An 18,210-nucleotide genomic window follows, 5' to 3' on the forward strand; every position below is an offset into this window, starting at 1 on the left:
TATTGCCACCAATGTCAAGGGAATTGCTGAGTATTTTGCTCATTTACATGATTTCATACTTGTACCCTCTGTATAGAGGCTCTAAAGCTTTTCAGTAGCTGAGATATGTGAACTGTTTCTCTTTCTTGAATATCTAGAAATGGCTGGGATGAGGTGGGAAGGTAAGTAATAAGAATGCCCAGTACCCTTGAAAGGAGCAGAGCTGGCTTCAGAGCAGTAGCAGCATAATAAGATTGAAATAGCCCGCTCTGGGATGCAGCCCCTGTCATGGCTTCCTCAAGTTAGCAAGTCCGTGGGCTAACCATCTGCATCGTGATGCCTTGGTGTAGAGCTGGGAAGAGGAGTCCAGTAGTTTGTGCCCACATTGTATTAATAAGGTGGGTGTCCTCACATCTCTGCAGCCCTTACCACCCCACCTTGCTGCTGCTGCTCTGCCCACAGCTTTACTTGCCTCTGAAGTCTCACAGGATGGGTTTGTGTTCTGGGGTTTGTTTGTTCATTTTTCTTTAGGGTAGCATAGAGATGGGTAGTAAGGAGGAACTATGCACAAAGTCTAAGGGCTTACAGTAAGGTGCTTCTTGAAGACCTATGGCTTTCTTAGAAGGCAGTGGTGCAGATAGACTAATACTGACAGGATTTTGAAGAGACCAGGCAGGTCAGCACACTAAGGTCAGAATATTGTCCGTGTGTCCCTTTGCTGGTCTGTGAGGAGGTACTGCCCAGTGCTGAGCATTCTTGCATTTATTAGAGCCTCCTTGTGGACATTGAGTTCTTTTTCCCCTGTGAGAATTAGAAGACTCTCCTGTAAACCAGTTTGATTATGGAAACAAATGATTTGATGTGCTGTAAGGGATCCAAATCCATCATGCAAATTTATGACCCTCCTTTTAGCCCACCAGCAGAAGTTCAAGTACAACATGGGATCCGACATCTTGATAGTGACAGGTGGCCCAGCACCTGTGCAGTGCCATGTCACACTGTCAGGGCCTGCCACCTGTGGCTCCAGAGCTGTCCACAGCATGGATCTGCTGCCACCTGCTGAAAGAGCAGCTAGTATCAGCACAGACTCAACAGCAACATAAACTCTAAGCGGTGATGTCACTCTTGCCTACCTAACGTTACTTCCTACAAGAAGTACAGTCAGCCTGTCATCACATGATTTAAAGTTTTTGTAGAAAACAAGCAGCTCCTGGGACTTATTTTAAATATAAAGCATGGACTTCAGTGGAGATTCAGTCTCGTTCTATTTATTATTTTATCCCGGTAATCTCTGTCTGATAAACGGGGTTGAAAATGCTTTAAGACATTATGCAAATTCTCCAACTTAAAATTTGGAAACCACCCACATTTAAAAGTATCTACTTTTTGAGTTCCATCAGTAATGACATTTTTGCACTTGAAAATTCCTTGAGGAGACATCAACCTACACACCACACAAGGGGGCTAATGAGAAGCATGGCCACACCATCTGAGTGGCCCAGCGTCTCTCTCAGAGTACTGGTGGGGTTTTTTGCAGCACTCAAGTGAAATTATCCTTCCTCATCTCACCCATAAGTAGGAGTTTTACTTTTGTAGAAAGTTTTACCCTGAAGAATGCTTCAGAAAATGTCACGTGTCAGAAAATGGGAAGGGAGTTTGGGAGAGGCTAAGAGAACAGGTGTTAGACTCAGAATGAACTGAAGGAAAATATTGGCACAGTGTATCTCACCCTTTCTTACATTTTCTTTGAAGAAAATCGTATGTAGCTCTGTTTGTATCATTTTTACTTAAGCTTCTCCCTAACTCTTCCCACCCCACCCCACTGAAATTTCATGGCCTTTTACGTAGCCTGCTGAGTCCATTTAGTGTTGCTCATATGTATGTGTTTGGGGCTGATCACATGGGATTGGATCGTTTTTGTCCAGGGGGCTGATCTCTGGACAAGACTGATTCTCTCTCTCTTAGTGGTCATTGTCTGCAGCTTGTTGTCTCTTCCAGCATGGATGGGGAAAATGTCTCATGCTTTCTGTTGAGCACTAACCAAAGTTCTAAAGAGTCCTTAACAATGCCCACTATATTTCTTGTTTCATCTTGAAAGAAGAATTACTCTATTTTTACTTATTTATATCCCAGCCACCTGCCACCTTAAAGACAGTGTCTCAATATGTAACCCTGGCTGTCTTTGAACTCTCTGTGTAGACTAGATTGGCCTCAAACTGACAGAGATCTGCCTGCCTCTGTCCCCCAAGTGCTGGGGGTCTATACCACCAAACCCAGTCTTTTCTTACTTACTTTGTCTTTATACCTTTTGTTTGTGTGTCTTGGCAGGTCGTTCAATCACAGCATTCATTCTTAATACCACTTTTGACTTTGTGTTAGTATGTTTATTTGGGGCCGGTAAGATGATTCACTGGGTAAAAAAGCTCAGTCTCTGGAACCCATGTGGTGGAAGGAGAGAATCAGCTCTCACAGATTGTCCTCTGACCTCTACATGTGCCATGGCACACATGCCCCCGACCCAAATATAAGGAAATATAAAATTAAGAATTGACGTATTTTGATTTTGAATGTTGGTTACAGATTTACTGTTAACTTGTATAATATCATACATATTAAGTGAGAGGGAGCACAAAGATTTTGTAGTACCACTACGCAGATACCTTTTGATAAATGTCCTACCTGCCACAGTGACTCATTCTCCATTTTGACAGCATGGGTTGCTGGTTAGTCTGTTGAAGGGAAGAGATAGGGAATAGTATTTTGTGTTTTAAAGGGCCATATAAAATATGGCTGTTGCCTGGTGCTCCAGCCTCTGGTTGTATGTATGTATGTATGCAGGTGTGTATGTGTGTACAGCAGTGAGGAACTTTGTATGTTCTTCAAGTCAAACTGTTCATGTAACTGGCCAGCAGATCACTTATTTGTTGTAGATATGAGTAAAAACTGTGAGAGAAGCAGTGTAAATTTTTTGGTTGGTTTGGTTTGGATTTTCAAGACAGGATTTCTTTATGTAGCCTTGGTTGTCCTAGAACTTACTCTGTAGATCAGGCTGGCCTCAAACTCACAGAGATCTGACTCCCGTGTGCTGGGATTAAAGGCGTGTGCTACCACTACCCACTTTTTTTTTTAATGTCGTTTTTTTTTTTTTCTTTTCTGATTAAACTGAACAAGGAAAATTTCCTCATTAGAGATTCTTTTAAAAAAAGATTATGGTGTGTGTGTCTGTGTGTATGTGTCTGTGTGTGTGTGTGTGTGTGTGTGTGTGTGTGTGTGTCTGTGTGTGTACATGGGCTCTGAGGATCTGAACTCAGGACCTCAGGCTTTCAAAAAGAAAGCACTTTTACTGGCTAATCCAGCTCCTCAACTGAAGAGACTTTCTTCTGAGGTTTTCACTGTTGGAACGCAGATCAGCTAAGAAAATTTGGCCATTTGGCAAAACAGACATCTGTTTGCCTGTGCCTCTTTGGGGTATTCCTTGCCCCGAAGTCTGTAGTGATTAGAATCAGGCTTATCTTCCTGGGCTGTAGCTATTTAGGAGCCACTTTGGCCACTGGGTCCCTCAACTATTATAGAATTGGTAGGAGAATGGACTTCACTTTGAGGTTCTGGTCTCTGTTGTTCTTATTGGGTACATCACAAGGCAGTCCAGATCCTAGCAAAGATGGAATGGAGAGAGATGGCTCGGCAGTTAAGAGTATTTGCTGCTCTTACAGAACACCTGGATTCAGTTCTCAGCACCCACATGGTGGCTGTAACTCCAGTTCCAGAGGAGCCCTCTTCTGGCCTCCATGGGCAACAGGTGTGCATGTGTTGCACATACATGAATACTCATGCACATAAAATAATTTTTTTTAGCAATGGAACAGGATCAGGAGATATTGTAGCTAGAGCTGTGTGACATTTATTGTTCCACAACAGTAACATCCTTTGGGTTGCTGTGACTCTGATCACTACTACAATACCATGGTTAGACTGTGACCCATAGTAAGAAATGTATTTTACATTATAGTCTATTTCATAATATATACCAGTGTCTTAGGGTTACTATTGCTGTGATAAAACATCATTACCAAAGCAACTTGGGGAGGAAAGGGTTTATTTGACTTATACTTTAGCATTACAGTTGATCATCAAAGGAAGTCAGGACAGTCACTCAAACAGGGCAGGAACCTGGAGGCAGGAGCTGATGCTGAGGTCATGGAAGGGTGCTGCTTACTGGCTTGTTCCTCATGACTTGCTCAGCCTGCTTCCTTATAGAACCCAGGACCACCAGTCCAGGGGTGGCACCACCCACAATGGTCAGGGCCCCTCCACCTCAATCACTAATTATGAAAATGCTCTACATATACCTGATCTTATGGAGGCATTTTTATTATTAATTAAATTTATTTATTTATTTATTTATTTATTTATTTATTTATTTATTTATTTATTTATTTATTTTACATCCTGACTGCAATTCCCCCCACTTCCTCTCCTCCCATTTCCTCCTCTAAATCACTCCTCCTGTTCAGAAAGGGGCAGACTTCCCATGGATATCAACAAAACATGGCATATCAAATTGTAGTAGGACTAATCACCTCCCAAATATTAACTCTGGGGAAAGTGACCCAGTATGGGGAATAGGGCCCCAAAAGCCAGCCAAAGTGCTAGGAACAGCCCCTGCTCCCACTGTTAGGAGTCCCACAAGTAGACCAAGCTGCACAACTGTAACATATATGCAGAGTGCCTAGGTCAGTTCCATGCAGGCACCCTGGTTGTTAGTTCAGACTCTGAGCTCCTGTGAGCCTAGGTTGGTTGATTCTGTGGGTTTCAGATTAGTTGATTCTGTGGGTTTTCTTGTGATATCCTTGACCTCTCTGGCTTGTATAATCCTTCCTCCTTCTCTGTGAGTTTGGTTTAATGTTTGGCTGTGGGTCTTTGCATCTGTTTCCATCAGTTAGTGGATGAAGCCCCTCTGATGACAATTAGGGTAGACACCGATCAATGAGTACAGCAGAATATCATAAGGCGTCATTATGTTGACTTTTTTTTTCTCCAGTTGTGTTCGGTTCTATTGTAAGTTTCTGAGTCATCCAGTCTCTGGGTCCTAGTGCCCAAGCATTGCCAGGGGTGGGCTCCCTCTCATGGCATGGGTCTCAGGCTGGACCAGTCATTGGTTGGCCATTCCTTACCCCAGCACATCCCATAGGCAGGACAGACTGTAGGTCGAAGGTTGTAAATCTGAACTTTGCTGTTTGTAAACTAGGTTTGTGCCCTCAACCCCATTTTTGTTTGTTTGATTATTTGTTCTTGAGACAAGGTCTCACTTCAAAGCCAGTAACTGGGTTGGTGTCCCACTCCCTCCACTGGAAGTCTTACCTGGTCACAGGAGAACTGCCATGGCCAGTTCAGGCTACATTGGAGGTATTTTCTTAATTTGGTTTCCCTCTTCTCAGATGACTTTAGCTTGTGTCAAGTTGACATAAAACTAGCCAGGACAACCAGTAAATAGATAGATATAGTTAAAAATAATACCTTTTCCCCCTGCTCCTGGAGATCAAGCTCAGAGCCTCACTGTGGCATAAATATATATAATTGAAACAAAAGTTTCATAAAACAGTGCCCATCCAGACCATCTACCAATCTCTATTGCATTTTGTTTAATTTAAAATGCTGTGGGGAGCCAGGTGTGGTGGCACACACCTCCAATCCCAACAGAGCCAGGAGGATCTTGAGTTTAAGGCCCACTGGGCTACTTAACAAGATTTCTCTAAAAACAATTTTTTAAAAATTATTACTTAATTGTAGGTTCTGACCCATATCTTTAAAACTATTGTTTTAAAGTTATGGCAAAACTTCAACATTTATTGCTATATCTCTCCTTTGTGTGAGGTAGAGAGTAATAGCAAGCATAAAACATGTTTCTCTCACCTTGATTTGATTTGTTGAGAGATAGTGAAGTAGAGTGGAAGAGGGTAAACAAAAGTGTTAGGTCTCAAAGAAACCTAAAAAAAAAAACAAAAAGCAAGCAAACAAAAAAACCCCCACCCAAGTCTCACTCAGCACCCATGGCTCCTCCTAGCACTTCTCACCCCGCCCCTACCCTAAACCTCTCCCTGCCAGGGGCTGGGCTTTGCTTCCCTCCCCCTTCTGATCCCTATGGAACTCAGCTGCTTTGGACACACGGTCTCTTGGCTCCTAGCTGTGTGCACTCCTCCATCTCTCCTCTCTCTCTCCACTCTCTCCCTTCTCTCATGGCCCGGCAGAGTCTGCTGGGCATGCTTAGTCTGGACTCTTCCAGATACCTCTGTTTTCTCCCTCATGTCTACAGTAAACCTTCTCAACCATACCTTGGAGCAGTCATGTCCTCATTTTCTATTCAAAAAGCAGTCAGAAAATGTGGGTTGTAAATCTGAACTTTGCTGTTTGTAAAGTAGGTCTGTGCCCCCAACCCCATTTTTTATTTGTTTGATTATTTGTTTTTAGGCAAGGTCACTATTGGCTGGTCTTGAACTCCATCAATCCACTTAATCTGCTTCCTGATTGCTGGAATTAACGTTGTGTGCCACCATCTTAATGTGGAACTGCTGTTGCTTCTAAGTAATAAGATGGAAGAAACATGTAGATTACTTGGCTTTTAAACCTTTTTTTGTGGATATTCTTCTTTGTCTTTTTAAAGAATATTTTTATTTAATGTACATTGAGTTTTACCTGCATGTATGTCTGTATGAGGGTGTCGGACAGTTGTGAACTGCCGTGTGTGGATGCTGGGAACTGAACCCCTTCCCTTAGAAGAGCAGCCAATGTTCTTAACCTCTGAACTATCTCTCCAGCCCCCCTTTGCTTATTTATTTATTAGTATTGAGGATTGAACACTGGCTTCCATTCATAGCAGGCAGTTGCTCTACCACTGACCTGTGTCTTTAAAGTGTGTATATTTTTAAGTGTGATATAGGTAAGTATTAGAGAGAGACAGTTTAACATTGGGTTAAAAGTGAGGGCCAGAATTGGATGTATGTAATATACATACATGCCTGGAATAAAGTATTTACCCTGTAAATATTACTCTTTGTACAGGTTCATTGTTCCTAATCAAAACATCTTGTGTTGTACCTGTTTCTCGAAACCCCCAGAGACCACCAAGAAGCCAGTTTCTGATGCAAGCACACAAGGGTCCTTTTATTCGGGTTCAGTGTGGGCCACCGCAAAGCAGATGGAAGGAAATGTGGCAGTGGCCACGAGCCCAGGTGTAGAGTTTTTATAGGGAAAAACCACAAGCCGGGAATTGGCAACTTGGCATTGGGTAGAAGGGATATGGGGCAAAGTGATTTTTTGGAACTATTGGTCTAGACTTTGAGTGTGAAACCACATTTGAAACCATTGGGTTAGACTTTTTGTTGGGGAATCACAACCCGCTGAACAGGATTATCTGGACTGCTCAGCTGGATTATGTAGATATCTTCAAGGGCCATAAACTGCAGACAGGATGTCTGCAGAAGGATGCTGCTCTGTATCCGATCGAGTTGTCATGGCACATTCCTGAGGTCCTTCCTGAAACTGAGTACAGCAGGTGATCTGAGATGGTGGCCTTTCCCTAAGATGGAGCCTGTAAAGTCAAGTCTAGGCCTTTACATTTGAATCCACACTGCTCAGAAATCTGAAATGTTTTGCATGTTGACATCTTACCTAACAAGTAGAAAACTGCTCCTGACCTCATGGAATGAGTCGGGCCAGAATGCATATGCACTAGTTTCTAAAACTACCTTACAGAGTAGAATTTTCTGGGTCTCAATTTCATGGGAAAGGACAGATGAATTAAGAATATTTTGCCTCCTTTGGGGGTCCATCCTTTTAGAGATGGAAAGAGATTTTAATTTTCATTGGGAGAGTCAGAGCTCAGTCTGAATTCTTCCTGTGCTTCTTCCTAATTGGGAATCCTTGCTGAGTTAAATGTTGAAATTTCAGTTTCTCCCCTGTAAATGGAGTGGGAGGAGTCTAGGGGGGTGTAGAGTGGTGGTGTGTGTACTTCTGTATTGTTAAAGGATTGACCCTGGATATCTTTGAATTGCCTAAGTCCTCCCTGAATAGGAACTACTGTGTGTTACAGAAAGCTGGGAACAAAACCCATTCTAGCACCCTGGAAGGAGCAGCAGATGGGAAAGTTAGGAGTAGGAATTTTAACCCCATAGACCTGCAGGCATCTCTGAGTGGAGGGGAGCTGTGGTGCCTTCTCTGCTCAGAGGCTGCCCCTTGATTCTCCAGAGAAACAAATTTTGGATAAATGATAAAAGCACTTCTCCAGGATGAGGACAGTGGTGTTAAGAAGAGTCTCACAGAAGCCAGAAAGAAAAGAAGCACATAGACAAAGTCTGGCTAGTCCCATCAGGTGAGAATAATACCACTACCAAAAATTTTGAGCCAAATTTGAAGCAAGCTTTATTAAATACAGGCCAGGATGATGGACACTGGCCAGGTCCATACCTGGAATTTCCAGCGTATGGCAGTAAATTCCATTAGGCAGGGGCTTATAAAGGCAAGACCTACAAGGCTACATACTTCCCACCATTGTCCAATCAGGGGCAAGCTTACATCCTGACATATTTCCTGCCGTTTAAGTGTGATCAAGCACTTCCTGTGCAATTGGGCAACCAAGCTTGTTTGTAGAAGCAGAAACATGTGGCTTGTTATCCTACATGAACAACAGCCCCCAGCATTCTCGGAAGTTATCTGTCCTTGGACAAGTGGGGCTTACAGGTTAGAGGCATTTTTGTTTTATAGATGTCTTCTTGTTGTTGTTGTTGTGTTGTTTTTTTCAAGACAGGGTTTCTTTGTGTAGCTTTGGATCCTATCCTGGAACTCGCTCTGTAGACCAGTCTGGCCTCGAACTCACAGAGATCCGCCTGCCTCTGCCTCCTGAGCCCTGGGATTAAAAGGGTGCACCACCACCGCCCAGCTTGCTTTATAGATCTCTTAAACATAATAATTTAAACTTAAAACAACTTTAGTCATCACAAGTCAAGGTAGAGACTTGGGAAACCTGGGCAGAGGCAGATCATGTTTCTGTCCAGCTGTTCAGTTTTTTCTTGTTATATTGAGTTTTGGTGTTTGGAGACAGGTTCTCATTCTGAGGCTCAGGTTGACCTTGAATGTGTAGCAGTCCTCCCAAGTGCTGGGATTATGGTGCCAAGTCGCATACCTGCTCTGTTCAGCTTCTGAGGAGGAAGACAAGAGTCTTTCCCCCTTTTTGATGTTTACGCTTACTTTTGCTTCATCGTTTTATTTACATGGTAAAATACATTTTTGTTCCCATCTTTAATTTAGTGACTTTTTTTCCTAGCCCCATGTTATTGTCACCAGAGTTGTTAAGAGTCAAAGCCTGGACCTGTTTCGGGCTGCCCATCCTCTGTAGGCCAGTTAAAGAAAGACGTCAGAGTGAAGAACAGAAAAAGATTTATTCAGTATGTGGCCACATTGGGAGAGGAGCAAAGCAATGTCATCCCCCAAATTCACCTTCGAGGTCCTGACAGGTTAAGGTTTAAATAGAGGACAAGATGTTGTATGCATAGCTGAGCAGTGCTAGTCCAGGGGTCCTTCTCCCCACCACTGTCTGGACTCCAGTCTGTTCTGCAAGGTGGTCTGACAAGTTGTCGGACCTGTGTAAAGTCTCTTTCTTGGGGACGAGTTGCCCCTCTGGCTGGCACTAGGCTTCAGCCCTTTTTCTCCCATCATGAGATACCTGAGGAAATTTAGAATTTTTTGAGGGCGAGGTGGGTCTATTGTCTCAGTAGTTTGATGGCCAAAGGGAGAGAGATGGTGTCTTTAGAATATCGTCGTCATTACTTTTCCTCAAGGACTGTTTTCTTTAGAATAAATTAATCACCACTAGATGGCACAAGACCCCATCACTACTCTGTACATGTTAATTTTTTTTAAAGGTTCTTTTCAAAAGATAGACTGCTAATGTATAGGTTTAAAAATATATATATATAACCTATTCTAATGTTTCCTTTTAGAAAAGAATAAAGAATGAAAATCAAAGATCAGAATAAATGTAATTGGCCCTAGATATAACCAAAACAAACATTCTAGAATAGGCATTTTGTCTGACTTGCACAATGTGGTGGCACAGACCTGTAATATCAGTGCTTGGGAGGCTGGAGCAGGAGAATTGGAAGTTTAAGGCAGCCTGGAAGAGAGAAATGGCAAGATCTGTCGAGGTGGGGATATTGAACATATACAGATTCTCTTGTCATTGTTTCCTAAATAATATGCCATATAAACTATTCATACAGCATTTATGTTGTGTTAATAGTCTATGATCTAAATTGTGCATGGGTTCCATGCAAACACTCTGGTATCTTGGGAAGGGGTCTGGAACCAGTCTTCCAGCATTCTGAGGGATGGTTGTGTTGTGGGCTGTGTGTACTACAGAAAGCAGGCTGTTTTTGAGGTACATAATGGTGTGGTCTTTGTTCATATGTGGGTCATATCTGAAATCTGAGTCTCGTGCACAAATGCTTTACTTAATTTGTTGAGATTTTTAAAAACATAGCTTTTAAAAGACAAATAGCTTGCTCTGACCCTAAATGATATCTTTCATTGTTTTCTTTTCTCTATAATCTTTTATTTTTGAAATTATGATATAATTGCATCATTTACTCCCTTCCCTTTTCCTCTCTCTAATCTCTCCCATGTAAACTCCAATCCCCAATTTTTCTTAAATTCATGATTTTTTTCTTATAATTTTTTGGGTATGTGTATGAGAGAGAGATTGGGGGGTGTTTTATTTCTTGAAATTTTATTTCTTAGAAATTGAAGGCTCTGTTTCACACTGGAAAGTATTTTGCTTTTAGGTGAATGTGTCTGATTACTGCTTTGTGTTTGTGTTATGTATGTACATAAGAGAAATCTGTGAATGTAGGCACAGTTACAAACAGTTAAGTGCTGATCATTTGACTTGGGAAGATTAGCCAAGCAGAAACGGAAAGACAATATCAGACTCAACCCACATCCTGCCCTCTGCCTCAGCCTAACTCAGAAAAGTTAAACCAGCCTTAACAAATAGGGACTTCTTCCACCCCTGCCTTGTTCACACAGCTTTCTGTAGTCACAGAGTGTGGTCCCTGCCGACCTGTTGTTTGACAGTATCAATCCATGGTAGTAGATGTATAGTTTTGTTTAGAAATGGTGACACTGTACCTTTAAGATGGCCTTTAATTTAGCTTTAGCCATTGAAACTTTTAAAAGCTAGTGAGTTAGAGACTACACAGTGAGACCCTATCTCAAAAATAGAGAATTCATAATAAAGTTTTTTGACTTTTCCCCATGCACAGTGTGTGTATATATTATACTTACATCATTTACCCCCTTTCCTATATATGGAGCCCATTACATTATTAAAAAGGGACTGAAGCCTCACACTACCCTCACCTCACAGATCTTTCTGTTATCAGTATAGTTAGACTCCTTAGAGCTGCCTGGGAGTGGTCTCTGAGGGACTGTTGACCGGCTGCTGTTTGCCACCCCAGTGCATCATGAGTATGAGTGTGAGCACAGGTACACGGGAATCCTGGGCTGTATGTAGAGATCTTGGGAATCTATGAATATTAATAGGATCTTACCTAATTTACCTTCCTATATTGCCCTCCATTCACATTTGTTAACCAGAAGTTTAAGACTAGGACTATTTGGACAGACTGTAGTAAGACTATAGTTGTTAAAATATAAGTTATCAAAAACTAACCGTATATGTAGAAAGTCATCAAATACATTTTAATTGAGCTTGTCATTTAAATGCTTTTGCTTAATTCTTTCTATTACAGTTCCCCAAATTCCTTTAAAGAAAAAAGCATACCAGAAGCATTACAAGGAAAGCATGTCATTTTAGACACCTACAAATGCATGAATAGTGGGCTTGCCATACAGGAACTGTGCCTTACAGGATTGTAGCTGGGCCTGGGGGGTATCATAACTTGGAGTCTTCCATAGTACAGCTAAGACTTTGATCTCCATACATGAATATATAATACTAATATTATTTCCCTTGTTCCTACTTGGCCCCTGTGCCCCAAGCCATGGGAAAGAGGCCTTCCCTCTGTGTGAAGGCGGGTGTTGACCTTGAGTCTGCCTGCGTGCATTGTCACAGTCTTTCGTTGCCTCCCTCACCTGACCTCATCTCAGGCAAATAAGGACAGAGCAAGAACAAGGAAGTCCTCTTGAGCTGCCTTTCCTTAATGCCACCAACAGATCTAGACTTAATCAGTATTAATGATAGAGCTGTGTGTTGAGCCTTGGGGCCAAGAGCTTGATTACATTATCTCATTATTATACATAAGTCAACTGAGATTTAGAGTTTGACTAAAATCCTGCCATTAGTAAATGGAGGCACTGCGCTTTGGCAGGGACTGTGAGGGTGGGGAGTACCTAAGTTCCTAGCATCCCGGTTTGACCTGGAACTTCCTGAGTTGCTGAGAATGGCCTTCCTTGAACTCCTGACACTCCTGTCTCTATCTGCTTGGAGGCAGAAATTAGAGACATGCACTACTATGCCAGACTCTTATGATGATCTTGTATTCTGCAGTGTACTTGTGGCTATTTGAAGGTAACCAAGGTTGTGTCGTTTTGCCTCCTTTTCTAGGGCTTCCTGAAGAATGAGAAAGATAATGCGCTGTTATCTGCCATTGAAGAGTCCCGGAAGAGGGTAAGAATGCAACCCAGAGTGCAGGTGCATGAGTGACATTGCTCATCAGTGGAGTGCAGGTCCTGGCTGATCTGCTTCCTTTGTCACAGCATGATGGCAACACCTTTTTTTTTTTTTTTTTTTTTTTTTTTTAATTAAATTAAAATTTTGTTTCGTGCTTTCATTTATTTTTAGTAGAGGGGCATGTGGGGGTCAGAAGACAACTTTTGCAAGTTGGGTATTTCCTTTTACAATGGGGGTTTGGGGGTCAAGCCTGGGTTTTCAGGTTGGCAGCAAGCACCCTTGCCCACTGAGCTATCCTGCTAGCCCTATGTCACCATACTAATTTTTTCTCAAGCGCTTTTAAAATATGTTTGGTACACTAAATGATGGAAAATAGAGCAGCCAGAGTAACCATTATACATTCTAGCCTATCTCCACCCTACAAAATGCTCTAAACCTGAAAATATCAGAACAGATGATTTTAAACAGGTGTTTCTGGATGCTTTCATTCTGGGAGCATATGATAATTGTTAGGTGAGATTTTCAAGAGATGGTATAGAGTCCAGTGTCTGATAAAGTGCCTATTTTGCAAAAGCATTCCTGAATGGTGCCCATAGTGATAAGTTTTGGATCCCTAGTTATTAGGTATTCTCTGCTGCCAATGTAATAAGTCAGTCCAACAGAATTAATAAGTAAGTCCAAGTTTTAATAAACAGAGCGAAACAGCTTGTGGGTAACTCTCAGGAAGGCAGGGGAGAGAGCAGGAGAGCACATGGCAGGTATGGTGACCAGGTCTTAAGTAGCCTGTAGGCATGGTCTTGAATAGTCCCAGGGAGAGGCTGACTCCTGGCAGGCTTTCTTAGGAATGGAGTCTGGGGAGACAGAGGTGGGTTATTTCCTTTACTAACGAGAGTTATATCTCCTTTTGTTTTTGACAATGATCACAGCCTTTCAGTAACATCCCAGTTCAGAGTAAGCGTTTTGAGACTCCTAAGAGGTCTTTGGGGAAGAAAGAGAAAAGGTTAACTGTCAAGTTGGAGCTGGCTCTGAGAAGGTGGCTTTTCCTGGAAGCGCCTGCCAGTCTGCCTGCTGTAAGCTCTCTGCAAAGGAATTGGATGAGGAGCACTGTTTCTCTGTTTCAGTGTTTATTTACTTAGCTTGGATGTCAAGTGAAATGTGTTTCTGTATTATTTGTGTCATCTGAAAAGTAATGAAGCGAGAAGTGCTTCTACTCAGTGTGCTGCATTAGAACACTCTACAAAGGGGAAAGTCCTCAGCAGGACTAATAGGAGACGCAGCTGCCAAGGAAGGGGCTCTAGTGTGCAAGAAATGTTCCAAAGGCAGTAAGTGACCAGAAGGAAATGCTAAATTTCATTAATTACATTGTTGGCAGCAGTTCTTAGTCCTGGAAATAGAGAGATTCATTTGATTTAGATTTGAAGACATTTAGAAATGATTTTGTTGTTGTTGTTTACACTCTTGAATTTCTCACCAAAATTGATTGTCCTGCTATAAAAGACCAATAAAATTAAATTAGGATTCTTGAATGCCTCCAAACCTTATTAATCCATTTACTCTGCAGAATGTGTTTCTGAAATTGGCAGTCTCTAAATATTGTGCCATACTGAGACTAAATGTGCAGCCAGCCAAAACATTTAGGTGACATGCCACAGCACAAAATGTGTGCATATGTGTTTATGAGGGAGACATTCCAGTGTTGGGAGTCGGCCTGAGGGGCACCTCTGACTTGGCTGGACAGTGGAAGGTTGCTGCTGAGCAAAAATCATTTTCAATAAAAATGATTAAAAAATCAGCAGCTTCCTGGCATTTTGGTGGCAGTTTCATGTCTGAATAACTTGCCAATGTCCCGCTGAAATGCCAGGAAAACCGGCCAGAAAACCACAACTGTGTCTTGGTTCTCCCGTTTGGTGCATCCCAGGAGAGACAAAGTGACTCTCAGCACACACAGTGTTTCTAAAAGCTGCAACTGCCTGGAAATCAGATGCTAAGCCAAAGCTATTGCCCTCTTCCTTTTAGTAAAATGGGCAAGGAGCTCCCACCCTGTTCTTAATTCAGTCACCTGGTGTGATCCCTGCCTTTTTTCTTGACTTTGTTCTACAGGTAATGCTTTACACACACAACAGTAACAGTGATTCAGCTTGAATTTTAATAGTTCCCCACTGCTGTGGTATTTTTCCTGTGGTTGCTTTTGCCTTCATTCTGATTTTCAGCTCTCTGCATTCCCTTTCGTCCTACCCCACTCTTTCTGTCTCCTTCCAACTTTGCTTCAGAACTCACTCTCCTTTGCTCTAGGTTTTCACTTGAGTGGCTCTGTTGATTTCTCTTTAGTCACTACGCTTTTTTGTGTATTTAGTTCAGTAGTTCAGACTCTGCTAGAAACCCAGTAAGGCTCCATCAGACACACGGACACACGGGTGGCTGTTCATCCCTAATTGGCCCATAGATCAGATGTTCCATTATCTCTGGTGTAATTAAGATAAGCTGGGGATGGTGTGGTTAAGAGAAGAGGATTTTAATGTTGGGCCATTTGTTTTTATATTATGCTCTTAATCATACCAACGATGACTAGGATGACAGTGTTTAGGCTGCTGGCTGTTTGTAAATAAGTAGCCTGGCACCCTTCTCCAGGACATGTGAGCATTTGAGTCCCCAGAGCTTCCTCTTTTCAGAGCTGTTTGGTATTTCTTGAAGTACCAGGATAGCCCAACAAATGAGGTGGGGGTGGGTGGGTCTAGTTAATACCTACTGTTGTCGCTTTAACCCTTACCTGATGCGGGAATTCTGACCACTGTCCTCATCCCTGACTTCTGGGGTGGGGATGGTCTGTGTTCTTCAGCTGTCTTTACTACTTTCTTTGCTGTTGTTATTAGCCAGAGACCACGTCGCCAAGAGAAACCCTGCTGACGCTCTAGTGTCCTGGCCAGTGCCACAGCTCTGCTTGTGTCTTATTGCTCTTGTGAGCTCTTCATCCCACCTGCCCTGGTCCTCCTGCCACTTGAACCCTAAACTTTGCTCTGCTGGAAGAGGCTCAGGTTAAAGAAGCGGTTGATGTGCCACTAAGACGAGCTTGAGAAAGAGTGTGGCACATTCTGGAGGGTCACATCTAGGGAATAGTCTCTTTGCTCATTTTGACTCCACCTTTCTGATCCAGCACGTTTCTCTAGTCAGAATGTATAGCTTCTGTGTTTATGTTTCTGGTGTGAACAGGAGACAAAGATTTTCTCTGTGTATATTTCAACTCTGGCTAACTGGCTCGCCTACCTCCATACCCGACACCCATGCTGTCTGATTCTCAGTGCAAAGAACAAAACCAGGGGAAGACTGTTTTTAAACTTATATTCATTTCTCCCATATCTTCAGAATACATTGTAGAAAGGGGTACAGAATGTGCTGCCCTTCTTCCTAGTCATTTTGTGTTTATATATGTATTGTATCCTTATTCTTTTAGCCTACATTTTAATGAATACTATTCAAAACTCAGTGCATTTGTGAAAGAGCATATTTAATTTTTCTAATAGTTCTTCCACAGTTCATGTGCATAACTATTATCAGTATAAATTATCTGCATTGCCCAAAATAAAACAGGCATTACTAATATGTTCTCAGCACTGCCTAATTAGATGCCAATCTCATTTTAGGTAGATGGCCATTTGAAAAGTGAGCTCTAGCTGAGAGAAACGTGCTCTCCCAGTCCCAGAGTTAGGGGCTGAGCACAGCCTCTCGCGGTGTAGCTGTAAGCTGGTGCAGTTCTCTCTCCCTGTCTTCCTTTGCTGTTTGCTTTCCCTCCTCCCACCCCTCTGTTTCTTTCTCTCTCTTTTCCTGAGTGCCTTTGTTCTGGGAGCTTCCTGTCTTGTCTCTGTCAGTTGACAGTAATGTAGACTTTTTTGGTTACAAAAGAAAATTAGTGTTTTAAAATACATAAATAAGGAGAGGTGGTTTTTTTGTTTTTGTTTTTGGTCTTCGGTGTTTGTTAAATCTGAAGATACCAATGTTTCTTCATTATTTTATGGTCTAAAAAAAAAGAAAAAAGTTCTAATGTGGTTGGTGATAGATAGCTTAATTCTAAAAGTCTAGTAAAGATACCTGTCTTAAGAGAGGCTCATCATCACTAATCATTAAGAAAACACAAATCAAAATGATCATGAGCTACCTAACTCTCTTATTAAAAACAACAACATCAGATAGTAAGTGTTGGTGAGAATGTAGGGAAATGGGAACCCTGATTCACTATTAGTAGGGGTATAAAGTATGTATCCTTTATGGAAACATGTAGCCTCAGATAATTAAAAAGAAGATGATTGATATGATGCCAGCAATACTGCATCTGAGTATATCCCCCAAACTGAAGGCTGGGACTTGAAGAGATACCTGTGTACCCATGTTCTTAGCAGTGTTATGTACAAATGGAAAGAAAGTGTGGCACATGCTTCAATGTGATGGCCTTTAAGGACTGCTAAATAACATAAGCCAGTCATAAAAAGATACAGTGTGTCATTTCACTTCTGTGAGATAACTGGAGTGATCACACTTGGACAAAGCAGGCTGATGGTTGCCTGGCTGATGGTTGCCGGGGTCTGGGTGGAGAAAGGAGCAGCTTGTTATTGGTGGACAGCTGCAGAGCTTCACCTTTGCATATGCATTGTAAGGATGGAAGGTGGAGACCACTGCACTTGTACTTCATGCCACTGGAACCTGGGGCTGGAGAGATGGCTCAGCAGTTAAGAGCACTGGCTGCTTTTCCAGAGGACCTGGGTTCAATTCCCAGCACCCACATGGTGGCTCACCATTTGTAACTCCAGTCCCAGCAATCTGATACCTCTTCCAGCCTCCATGGGCACCAGATGTGCATGTGGTGTGCAGACATGCATGCAGACAAAACAGCTATAAACATAAAATAATAAAATAATTTTTAAATGATAAAGCTTATGTATGTTTTCCCACAATTTAATGAGTTTTTAAAAATGTCTTCAAGTCAGTGAAATATAGAGTATGTTATAAACAGTTAACAAAGTTTTTAAATGATAAATTTTAAAATGGATTTTTTTCTGGGTATGCTGTGGAAAAGTTGTCGGTGGGTGGGGGGCTTCTGTGGTTTTAAAGGGAAGCAGTCTGCATTTCCTCACTGGGTCCATGTCTGTCCCTCTCTGACAGACCTTTGGGATGGCTGAGGAGTATCATCGAGAGTCAATGCTGGTCGAGTGGGAACAAGTGAAACAGAGAATCCTGCACACGCTGCTGGCCTCAGGAGAGGATGCCCTTGACTTTACCCAAGAAAGCGAGGTAGGTCAGACCAGATAACAATTACTAGTTAAAATATCAAGTCCCGGTGTTTGTCTTAATGCTGTTGATTAGTAGTTGTACTAAGTCATAATTTTTCTTCTCTTTTAAAGATTCAATTAAAAAAATAAAGACAGTGTAGATCTGTGGTTCAAAATTAAAACACCCCATCTCCAGACACACCGTTCTATTCCCCTTTGTATTCCTAAGTCGTCACTGTTACTTCTTCCATCCACATTTCTAGCGTTGCTTTGTACAAGTGTACATGT

General features: G+C 42.1%; 1 protein-coding gene across 6 annotated transcripts in view; it reads left to right on the top strand.

The window, feature by feature from the left end:
• Positions 1-18,210, top strand: part of Nup93 (nucleoporin 93) — a 114,087-nt gene that overhangs the window by 62,305 nt on the left and 33,572 nt on the right. For 5 of the 6 annotated variants that reach the window (XM_028871471.2, XM_028871474.2, XM_028871475.2 and 2 more), the window contains 2 exons: positions 12,599-12,661; positions 17,816-17,944. In XM_028871471.2, coding sequence (XP_028727304.1) covers positions 12,599-12,661; positions 17,816-17,944 — 192 coding nt within the window. Of the gene's footprint in view, positions 1-12,598; positions 12,662-12,901; positions 13,735-17,815; positions 17,945-18,210 lie in introns of those variants that run through there. The other variant, XM_028871477.2, reaches the window with a different exon arrangement.

Source organism: Peromyscus leucopus, chromosome 5, assembly GCF_004664715.2.
Source record: "Peromyscus leucopus breed LL Stock chromosome 5, UCI_PerLeu_2.1, whole genome shotgun sequence".
NCBI lineage: Eukaryota > Metazoa > Chordata > Mammalia > Rodentia > Cricetidae > Peromyscus > Peromyscus leucopus.